The 11,279-nt window shown below is 53.3% G+C and overlaps 1 protein-coding gene across 1 annotated transcript; it reads right to left on the bottom strand.

Moving 5' to 3' along the window:
• Positions 1 to 3,920: 3,920 nt before the first annotated feature.
• On the bottom strand, positions 3,921 to 9,201 carry VAMP1 (vesicle associated membrane protein 1). The gene is made up of 5 exons (XM_087758619.1): positions 9,118 to 9,201; positions 8,417 to 8,546; positions 7,464 to 7,622; positions 7,161 to 7,212; positions 3,921 to 4,149 (listed from the first exon to the last, which is right to left on the bottom strand). Coding segments are annotated over exons 1-5 (357 nt in total). The 5' UTR covers positions 9,120 to 9,201; the 3' UTR covers positions 3,921 to 4,135.
• Positions 9,202 to 11,279: the final 2,078 nt, after the last annotated feature.

The raw sequence follows: 11,279 nt of genomic DNA, 5'->3' as shown, positions 1-11,279 counted from the left end.
GATTCTATGATAAGGAGTCTCTGTATATCATAAACATACTATTATTCATACATTGAGCATAATCTTTCTGGAATATCCAAAGAGTAAGACATGATTCTTCACATCACGCAGTACCTTGCAATAACCCTAAAATGGATGAGACCCACTGCATCACGCATAGTTGAGTAGGTAATTAAAGGAAGATTAATCAGAGGCAGAACTACTTGAAACATTAAATTCTCTTCCAACGTCATAAAGAAATATAGCTGTAGAAGGTGGTGATGTATTCCCTAGGGGAAGCTTGCACCATATTCTCTCTCTCTTCTCTAAAAGTGGTAAAAAGCAAAAAAAAAAAAAAAAAAAAAAAGGGTTTTGACTGATGAACTTGAAGTAACAGCCCCATTCTGGGTAGCTGTAAATCCAGAGTTAAAAGCCTGTACAACCATGAAGCTGTTACACAAGTTGGTAAATAGATTAGCCCTCCCTGTCCCAAGGATCAGTGCAAAAATTGCCATCTTGGGAAAAACAAGGTGAGCCTCCCGGGAAGATCCCTACGCTTCTTGTGAGCTGCCAAGACCACAAATCATCAGCTCAGCAGATGTAGGGTGAGCTCGGGCTGGCCGAGAACAAGAGGCGAGTCCGGCAGCGCCGGAGCGCGAGTGCGGAAAACGGAGTGTTTCACAGAGAATGTGAAATACGACAGAAAAGGGGAGAAAGCGTGCGTTTAGAGGGATTCGTCGGTCAGCAAAAGGCGAATTTAAGGTCTGAGCTGGGGTGAATTTGTACAAGAGGAGAAAGCCGAGTGGATGCAAATGCTCAGTAGTCCTAGGTACGTTAAAAGCATAGCGCAGTTACTTGGAGGACGTGGGAAACGTGGAAGGAGCTCCTGTAGGTCAGGACACGGAAGAAAACCAAGTTGTGTCTTTTTGGACTGGGAGCCTCTGTCATGCAGGGGAAGGCAGAGAAGCTGGAATACAGTGCTTGAAGGGGGAAGGGAAGCGCGGGAGAAGAAAGGGCATTTTGTGGATCAGTTGGAGTATGAGAGTGGTTTGTTTTGTGGGAATAAGCAGCACGGAAGCGGGTAGTTCCACGTACTTAAGGAGAAGAATGAGGATGAGAAAAAGGAAGGTTTATATGATGGGGAAATTACAGAGGAAGAGGAAGGATGAGTGTTTAGGAGCTTAAAAACAATAGCAGAGGATTTGTGGAAGCGTTTGGTGCTGCTGAAATACAAGGGAAGAGAGGTGAGCTCTTTTGGAATGTGGAAGAACCCACAGAGACGGGGCGTAAAGGGCCCAGGTGCCTGTGGGACTGTGGTGGTGGCAGCCATCTGCAAGTTGAGGGCTAAGAGCATTTGGAAGTCGTGTGCTAGCAGAGAAAAGGGATACAGACAGGCTGGGAAATGTAGGGACACTGACGTTTCTGAGTGTGCCAACCACGAGATCAGATGAATCTGGAGGATCTGAGAACCCCCGAGAAAGGTCAGAGTGTAGCGGGACTGGGGAAATGGGAAAAAGTACTGCAAGAAAGGCAAGAAGGGGCCAGCCCCTCCAGGAAGGACACAAACTAAGCACAGGGTGGTTTGAGAAGGCAGGGCAGACTGGGGCAGGGACAGAGAGCCATGAGCAGGCATACCCTGCTATCTGCTGACAACTTATTCCTTGAAAGTGTGACAGTCACACTTTGACAGATACCAAAACTATTTTTTTCCGTAAGAATAAAGGTAATAGAGGTAATAGAGGTAGGTAATGCCTACTTATAATACCTACTGTTACCTAGGTAAAGGTAATAAAGGTAATAGAGGACATGCATGGAAACACAACATACGTGTAAGTGTCTAGAGAAGCTAGAAAATGAGAAAACCACCACTTCAGAAAATACATTTAGAAGAACTAAACTCTGCTCGCTGGAGTCCTTAGAGAAGCTGGACAGATGGGTGCAAGGTTTGCCTGCACAGATTGAGCTCAAACCTAGAAGGAATTTCAGGAAAGGGTTACCAGGCTCTTGGGAGAGGCTCAAGAAGATCTAAGGGCTGGAGATGTGCTACATCAAGAAATGAAAAGGGCAGCAGTGCCGTTGGTGAAAGGACGGAGGGGAAGCAGAGAGATGAGGAATACACCGGAGGGATGGAGGCGTTCAGTCTTGCAGTTCTTGATACTTCCCCACGAGCGGTATTGAAAGCGGTCTTGGGAGCACAAGAGAGGAAAGTGCCTTCAGCTTCCAAGTACCCGCTTAAAGGCAACGAACTAAAAAAAAGCTTAGTATCTGGAGATTATGGCAAATGTATTAAAAAAAACCCAACAAAACAGTGCAAGGGCTTTTGGAAAAGAAGCCTGGGAGGAGAGAACATGAAAAGAGTAATTTTGGCCTCTGCAAGAATCATTTAGTGGGTCTCTGTGCCGAAGGGATGTGATGGGGCTGTTCATATTGGAAACCTGGGGTGCAAATAAGGGTGATCTGAAGAACCATCTCTGGCAAAAAATAGGTCGAAGATTATCAGAAGTTTGGAGGCTGAAGTGCAACCTTATTTTGGCCTGCAGAACGGGAAGTTTTGTGAAGGGACCCAGGTACTTCTTCCAAGAGGAGCACTGTAGGTAATCTGGAAGAAACACCAGGCTGAACTCACATACCCAACAGACACAGCTCAGTTGCCTATTTTGTAAAACCTATATCCTTATCTGTTACATCTCTCAGACAGTAATTATTTGCTTAGAGGTCAGAAGATAGATAAAACTTTACTTCCCCATTATTGCCTCTCTCCACCAAGTTAAGGCTTCCCGCCTCGGAGCGGGGACCTGTCGCTTCGCAGGGAAGCGAGGTCCACGAAACAAGTCTTGATGCTGCATTCCTACTCCAAAGGAAAATCTTTTGTCTTCCCCACCATCATCCAGTTACTCTCCAGCCGAGACAACACAACAAACCCCCCCCCCACGGATGAGAGCATACTTTGGTCAGCGTGTAGGAACCTCAGGAAAGGCCAGAGCAAGGCCTCGGACACCTAGAAACGTGAGGCTTTACGACATACCCATTTAAGAGCAGCATAGTTGAGGCCTTTCTCACTACATCTGAAGGTGTCAGGATAAAGCAGTTAATAGGGGAGCTGCATGTTTAAAGGCAGAGCTTGAATTTCTAATTAGACATATGACGAACTACTCTGCCAAAGCCTTGGCCTTGCTTTTAGTGCACATTTAAAGCCATGTTTTGTCCAAGGAGCAGCAGAGGTGCCGATGCGTTAGAGGATGGCACCTCAGGAGGCGAGCTCCCAGCCAAGCACGGTACTTTAAACACCTACCGGAGGATTTCTGGTTAGACAGGCAACTCTTTTTGCAAAAAACTTGCACAACGTAGTCAGGCACAACCCTGGGGCAACTTTCAGCAGCAAGCTGAGCCCCAGCTCTGTGTTCCAGAGCAGTTGGCCTGCTTTGGAGAGTGAGCAGTCGAGTCCCTAGGCTTGGCTAGGGGCTTAGACGCTCCGTAGTCAACGCTCTGGCAACACAGCTGTTCCAAGAATAAGGTTCCCCCCCCCCCGACATGAACAAGGCTGAGAATGAACAGGAAGACAACGCACAACTTGGCAGGAATTGTAGCACGACGAGTTCATTCGGGTTGCGCAGGCCCGATCTGCGCTGAAGTTTCGACTGCACACGCTGCTTTAATCCACCCTCCTTTCCCAGGAAGGCTTAGCCTAGCTGCGCTGCTCCAAACTCACCGCTGACTGTACGTTGTTCCGGTATGATTTTGGTGATGTTTAAGATTGGACAAAGATTGGTTGTAGGGGAGCCACAGGGAATACCATTTTATAGCCTACAGTTTGTAACAGCGGGGGCAGGTGTAAGGGCACAAGTACCTCATTTTAAAATACTTCCACACTGGACAAATCTCCATCATTTCTCTTTAACGAGTTTCAAGTGTACAGTGAAGCAAAACAAGGGGACACTTACCTTTATTCCAGCCATGCTCCAAGATAATGCCATGAACAGCATCCTACTCTCAGAAGTCATTTGGATCATGAACACATGTCCTGGCACCAATGGAGAAGCGTTTTCGGGGTTTAAGGACCTGAGGATAGGTTACTGAAGCCCAAAGGCAGCACAGCCCAAGGAACTGGAGCTATCAGCAAGACGCCCTCCCGTCGAGGGGACTGCCTCCCCACGCGTCAGTGGCTGGGCACTGGGTGGATAAAAGGAGAGCGGGATTGAGCAGCCTCTTCCCCCAGAGCTGCTGGTCCATACATCTTGTTCCAGACTTACCACAGAGCCAGACCAGCACGTGGCTCCAGTACAGCTGGAACTACCACCAGTGCAATGGCAGACCATCCACTGCTCTGAGGGCCAGAGCTTCAGGGGGGTGTGTGTATAGCATGGAAGTGAGCAAAAAAAAAAAAAAAAAAAGAAAAAGATCCAAAAAGTGTGGTATCCCAGCCCCTCCCCACCCCCGACAGACCAGACAGACTCAGTGAGGTGGTGAATTGTGTTTCTTAGAGACCATTTAAAGTACATGAGCTGATTACTATAACATGCCAGAGGAAATTACAGTTGTGTTTATAGAGGAAGGAAATAAACTGCACATGCGTGAGTGGCTGTAATGCTGTGGACAGCAGAGTCCCTTGCTTTTACTCAGAGGGCCTTGGTGTTTGGTTTTTTTTTTTGCCCATGCATAGAGACACAGAGGAGGGGAAAAGGAGCAGAAGAAGAGGCAACATACAACATCTAAGAGAAAGAAATGGAAGAGACAGCCTAGGGGGACCTCAGCCCCCAGAGGAACAGGAGGAATGGGGCACCAAAGGCTTGTTTAGAAGAGTTCAAAAGAATTGCTGGTCTGGGGGCCTCAAGCTTGTATGCCCACCCCCTAAAATGATAGCAGTAAGTAGTACAAGCAGGCCCTGGCTCCTCTTCAGTAGATGCACTTCTGACCGTCCATCACATCTCAGTTCCACAGGGAATTAGGGAAGTGCTCAGGGGACGAGGGCTGCTTCACTCCAGATCTTCATCTCTGCCCTCACCCAAGGTGGAGAGGGATGGAATTGCAGGGAGATGAACTCAGCGCAAATGAAATGCTGGGGCATGGAAGTGAGCATGCAAAACCTAGCCCCTTCCCAGATGCCCTGTGAGAAGGAAAGGGGCTTCCCCGGCACGCCCAACGAAACAAAACATCCGCTCCTCCCATCTTTTGTACTACACTCCCATCCGGGAACTCCAGTGATGTTCTCCCCTGCCTCCTGGCATCATCTTAAGTTTAGACAGGTCCCGGTGTATTCTAGAACTGAGGCAGAGATTTAATTCCTAATTAAATTAACTTCCTAAATTAAAGGAGTGCCCTCTTCCCAGTCTAGATGACAGGCTACAGCTCAGGTTGTAAAAAAAGAAGATGCACATTCCTCAGAAGACTCTGCAGAAACTGAGGAACAGGGCAGCTCATTTAACCCCAGGTTTGACAACACGTTCAAGCAACTAGGGGCTCCTGTTATTATTGACGGAGGAGAACAAGGAGATCGCTTACGGAAAGCCACAGTGTTCCATGCTGCCAGTTTACTTCCAGCAGAGACCATCTTGGATCTAAAGTCAAGAGAGCCCCTAGCAAGTGGGAGGATTTCAGTTTGAGAGGCAAGATCTCCAGAGATCTAAGCTGCCAAACTGGGACATCTGATGTCGCTTTGCAGTACCCGTGCCCGGAGCAGCATTTCCCTTTGAATCCCTAGCTAACCCTCCCGAGTATTTCCTAACTCCTGCTGAAAGTTAGGGCTTTGTGGTAGCAAAAACAGAACAGATACTCGCAATCAGAAAGCTGCGTGGCTCCATCAGTCTCGTCTGGAATACCTCCAGTCTCCTCCACCTCCATCTGCTACATAGCGGCCTTCCTCTGACATTCAACCCCGTAACGCAAAAGCAAAACTCCCGCTCTGCCACTACCCCAAAGCTGGCCAGAAAGCTACCAGACAGTAGAAAGCCACAGGGTCCTGGCTTGTGTCTGCATAGATGAAAGGAATATTTGACACCCCCCACCAGACCCCTTACTCTTGTTCTTTTCTTCCCTCTGGCAGGAGATTTTACTCCTACGCGTGCCTTTTAGATCGTAAAAAAACTCCTTTCACTTAACTGCGTTTAGTTTGTTGCACTTGACTGAGGTAATCATGTAGGCTCTCCTCTATAACAACTGAAATGGCCATGTTCAGACAGCAAGTCATCTGAAAATAAGGACAGGCAGAATAAATAATTTCTTTAATTGCTCACCTCTCCACGGCTAGAGAAATCTAGATGACTACCTCTAGCTCGGCCAGATGGCTCACGGTCACCGACCAACGCAAACCAGCCTTTATTTCAGAAGCTCAATGAAAAGCTTAAGTCATGCTGTGACCCTTTTTAGGCAAAACGCTAAAGAATCTCACATGCTGAAGTCCTTCATCCCCAAAGGCACTGCGTTAAGGCATTCTTATTTTGCTAGAGTCCACACAGGCACTATTTGACAAGCTCACACCCCAAAATAAACCACAAATTCCCTGCAGAAGAGCAGGAGCAATAGCTACCCACTCCTCCTCTACTTCCCCTTCCTCGAAACTCAGATGACCCTCCCTAGAGCTGCAGCAGCTGTTGGAAGAGTCTAACCATGTTCAGTAGAGCGCTTCAGAGTCCTATACAGAAGACAAATTAAAACCAATAAAGAAATCAATGAAGAAGCTAGGTGGAAAGGAAGGGAAGGAAAGATTCAGGGGCAAGAAGAGACAGGCAAGGTGACAGGGGACAGTAGGCTGCAGACTGAAGGAGCTACATTCAAGTAAAAAAGTAGACTGGAGACAAAGCAATAGGAAAAAAAAGGAAAGAACAAAAGGGCAAGTTACACCAAAGGTCCCCCAGAGAGCTCCAAATCCCCCACCAGGGAAGGGACTTGCCAACCCACCCACGCCAGGGTAAATGCCCCTCATACTCACAGGTTGCCCTGACCTGGCAGACAGAATTTCCCATTTCTACAATGATGGCCACCCCCAATGCCTTCCGTTACTACCTAAAGCACAGTATTCCCACAGTAAGCGTGGGACTTCCAGCACCACCACCTCCCTTCCCCAAGGACTGAAGTTAACACTTATGCAACCAAGACCCTCCAGATCTCAAACCAAAAAGGCAGAGTTTAAAGCACTCTCGAGTTGGTGCTTCTTCACCTTTGATCCTGGGCTGCTCGGTACTTACTTACAATCACCACCACCACAATGGCACAAATCACTCCCATCATGATCATCATCTGGAGAGAGAGAGAGAGATTGTCAAAGAGTAATACTCAGAACAGATTGGCAAGTTCACATCTTCCCTGACAGCCAGGGAACATAAGCCAGACCCTGAAGGCAGGACAGCCAAGGCGTCAGTCTTTCCACAGTGAAAGAATCCTAGGCATCTGAAAGAGTTATTAAGCCCCAACCACCCTCTCAAAGCCCTGCAGGAGAGGAGTACCCCATTTCCCTCTAACGAAGGAGAGGAGGGCACTAGGAAACTCACCTTGCAGTTCTTCCACCAGTACTTCCTTTTGAGTTTTGCTGCGCTGCTTTCAAATTGTGAGGCGCCGGCCTGAAGTGCATCTGCCCGGTCATCTAGCTCTGACAGTTTCTGGTCTCGTTCCAGCACCTTGTCTACGTTTACACGCATTATATCAACCACCTGCAGAAGGAAGAATAGCAGCAGCAGTTGTATTGGTAAAGAGAGTTGAAAAAGTAGGAGCAGTAACGTGGCCAATAACTAACGCTAAGGCACTAACAAGCGAAAGCCCTAAACAAAGAAAAAAAGGTCAAGATATGAAACAGCTTCCAAGTCGTTGCCTACTTTGAAGTGGGGGGGGGGGGGGAAACCCTGTTAAAGTATCAGTTCAAGTACGCTTAAACCAGGTCCTCAGCCCCATTCTCCCCCGTTTTTAAAAAGCTCTCAAATCCAGCAAGCCTAAGGCACCCTCCTCACCAGAGTCATCTTATGCTCACCCCCGAGCAACTGCAAAGAGCACTTAGAGCTACATGTTGCTGCCCCAGTGAGGCACAAAGGCGTTACTGCATGGCAGCAGCCACGCTACGCTGACCCTGGGAAGTCAGGCAAGGTTCCCCTCACATCCCACCTTCAGCCTGGACCCTTCCCTTCAAGCAGCAGGCAGGGACCGAGAGCTGTTCTGGATGCTGTAGAGCTTTCTTTCCATAACAGATACGAGGCACCAACAAAATCGAACAGGCCTGCTCCTTAGAAGTCCTATCTGGAATTAAGCAGCTTTTAAACGTAAAGCAATTTCGTCTCTCCCCCGAGCTCTTTATGGGTCTGGCACCGTACTTGGAGTATCGGGGATTAATGCACTGCTGGTAGGGGCATGAGGAGAGCGCCCAGCCCCTCAGCAGCAGCCGCCTGTCGAGAGCAGCGCTGCTGCAGAGCAGGGGAGCCCCGGGGAAGCCGGCGGGGCGGGCAGAGCTACCAACCTCCTCCACTTGGGCCTGCGTCTGCTGCAGCCGGCGGTTACTGCTCAGGTTGGGGGGCGGCCCGGGGGGGCCCCCGCCAGGGGCTCCTCCTTCTGGGGCCCCGGGGACGGGTTGCTGAGCTGGGTCAGACCTAGGGAACACGCAGAGACAGGGGCGCGGAGCAAACCCAGTCAGCGGCTTGAGAGAGAGGACCCCCACCCCCCAAAACCCACCTGAACCCCGCTGCCCCCGGCTGGGGTAGCGGCGGCAGCAGCCCCGGAGGCCCGCACCCTCCCCGGATCCCCCCCCCCCCCGGACGGGGAGCGGGCGAGCTCAGGGGCAGAGCCCGGAGCAAGGAGAGGCCCGGGAGGGCCAGCCCCGGGGCGGGGGGCTGCCGGGCTGCGGGCGTGCCCGGCGCTGCGGCCTCCCGGGAGCCGGGGAGGGGGGTGACGGCCGGAGGTGACCGGGAGGCGGCCCGCAGCGTGCCGCAAGCGCCGGGAGGAGGGCGGGGGACGGGGCCACGCCGTCGGGGAGGCAGCGATCCCCGGGGCGCGGGGGGGGCGGTGCGGGCAGCCCTGCCTGCGGCTGCTGCAATGCGCCACTCGGCCCCGCCGCCGGCCAGGACGCGGAGCTCCGCGCTGGCCCGTTCCCTCCCGCTCCATCCATCCACCGCCACGCCGCAGCCCGCCCGCCCGTCCACCCGCGGTGGGGCGGACACTCACATCGCCGAACCGGACCAGGACACCCGGGCACGCCGCAGCAGGCAGCTCCGACCCGCGCCCCCTCCGCTGCGCGCCGGTACGGCCGCCGCCGCGCCCCCGAATTTATAGCCGATGAGGCCCCGCCCTTAGAGCCAACAGCCAATCGAAAGTGTCCGCAGGCGGGACTCGCCGGCAGCAGCAAATCAGCGCCTCCTTTGGGTTCCTCCGCAGCCAATCAACGCTCCTCGGCCCTGCCGGAGCGAGGCGCCCTGTGAAGGCGGGGATTTAGCCGAGCCCCGCCCCTCCCTTGCAGCCGCCCAATGGGAACAGAGCCCGCCCACGCCCCCCCCACGCTCGGCGTGCGCGAGCCGCGCGGCGCCCCGCCCCTGCGGAGCGGCCGGCGGCGGGGGGGGGGCCCGGGGCCGCGGTGGTTCCGCGCCGCCGCCCCCCCCCCCCATCCTCCCGGTCCCGAAGGGGCCTGGGCGGCCGCCGGGGCCCTCCCGCCGCCTGCCGCTGAACCCGCGCACCCCTGCCGCCGCACAGGGCCTGAGCACGCTCACCTGCCCCCTCCGGTTTTCCCCCTTGGAGCCCAGCCGGTGCCGTTACGGCGGGGGGGGGGGGCTGCGGAGAGCCGCCATAGCTCCCGCCTCCCTCTGTTTGTTGGCTCCGGTTAAGCCGCCGTCCCTGCAATTAAGAGATGGCGTTGCTGGCCCGCCGCCACCCCACAGCACGGCCCAAAGAGGGACCTGAAGGAGCCCCCGGGGCGGCTGGCGGGGGAACGGGGGGGGGGGGGGTCCGGCAGCCGCCCCGGGAAAGGCTGCGTGTCGGGGCCTTCCCCTCCGAGGGCTGTGAGGAGCCTGCGGGACCAGAAGGGAGGACCCTTCCCCTCGGGACAAAAAGGGAGGCGAGAAGCCCCTCCGTACGGTGAGTAGGGCGGCAAGCGGCTGGTTGACACCTGCGCTTTCCTTTCGCAGGGCGATGCAGGCCGTTCATAGAAGTTTTCGGTGTCAGATCTGATAGATTAGCAAGATACACGAGATAGAGACGCTCCAGATAGCGTGGCCAGCAGGACCAGGGAGGTGATGGTGCCCCTGTGCTGGGCACTGGTGAGGCCGCCCCTCGAGTGCTGTGCTCAGCGCTGGGCCCCTCACCCCAAGGCGGCCATGGAGGGGCTGGAGCGTGGCCAGAGCAGGGCAGCGAGGCTGGGGCAGGGGCTGGAGCACAAGGCTGGGGAGGAGCGGCTGGGGGAGCTGGGGGTGCTCAGCCTGGAGAAGAGGAGGCTGAGGGGAGCCCTCATCGCTCTCTGCAACTGCCTGAAAGGAGGCTGGAGCCAGGGGGGTCGGTCTCTGCTCCCCAGGAACAAGTGATGGGACGAGAGGGAACGGCCTCAAGCTGCGCCAGGGCAGGTTTGGGTTGGATATTGGGAAAAACTTCTTCCCCGAAAGGGCTGTCAGGCCCTGGCCCAGGCTGCCCAGGGCAGGGGCCGAGTCCCCATCCCTGGGGGGATTTAAAATATGGCTAGATGTGGTGCTGAGGGACATGGGTTAGTGGTGGGCTTGGCAGTGCTGGGTTAACAGTTGGACTTGATGATCTTAAAGGTCTTTTCCAACCTAAACAAGTCTATAATTCTAAATTACAGCCTGGGAGCCAAAAGACCACAACTCCAAGGAAGGTAAAGACTTAATACAGAGTTGTGACTACAGGCAGATGGTTTGCAGACAGGACTGCTGAAGGTTAAGGAGCAACCTAGCGCTAGCCTCAGCAGAACTGAAGGTTTTCAAGCTGTGCCTTCAGAGAAGCTGCGAAGGGACAAGTCTTGGAAGAAGCGTCCGTAGCTTGGCGACCTTCCCGCCGCAGGTTGAGGGCTGTTCCAATAACCATTGCAATAACAGAAGATGGAGCTTGTGGAACTACGGGCCCACAGAGCCCTTGCCAAGTTGGTGCTTAGGGATTAAGAGCTGACAAAGGGTACAAGATGCTTTTCTCTGACACTTTCCCAGTTTCTGACATGCTTTCAGCCAAGGGTTTGCTACACCTGTGGTTTACGTGTGTAATAACCCCCAGCCGCTCTCTTCCAGGTGCTTCCTCAGTCTCCACATGTCCTGAATCCTCACCACCTTTTAGCAAGAGTCCCGCAGGGCTGCCACCCTGCTCCTGAGAACATGGACTCCGGCTGCTTGAAC

This window comes from Nipponia nippon, unplaced genomic scaffold, assembly GCF_047370975.1.
Source record: "Nipponia nippon isolate SJK-2023a ecotype South Korea unplaced genomic scaffold, ASM4737097v1 scaffold_2, whole genome shotgun sequence".
NCBI lineage: Eukaryota > Metazoa > Chordata > Aves > Pelecaniformes > Threskiornithidae > Nipponia > Nipponia nippon.
Note: the sequence above shows the minus strand (reverse complement) of the source record. Positions and strands in the feature narration are given on the sequence as shown.

Coding starts and splice junctions, on each gene's coding strand:
- VAMP1 (XM_087758619.1), bottom strand. Junction 7,623..8,416: donor CGCAGGCCCAAGTGGAGGAG/GTTGGTAGCTCT, acceptor TTCCTTCTGCAG/GTGGTTGATATAATGCGTGT. Junction 7,213..7,463: donor ACTGGTGGAAGAACTGCAAG/GTGAGTTTCCTA, acceptor CTCTCTCTCCAG/ATGATGATCATGATGGGAGT.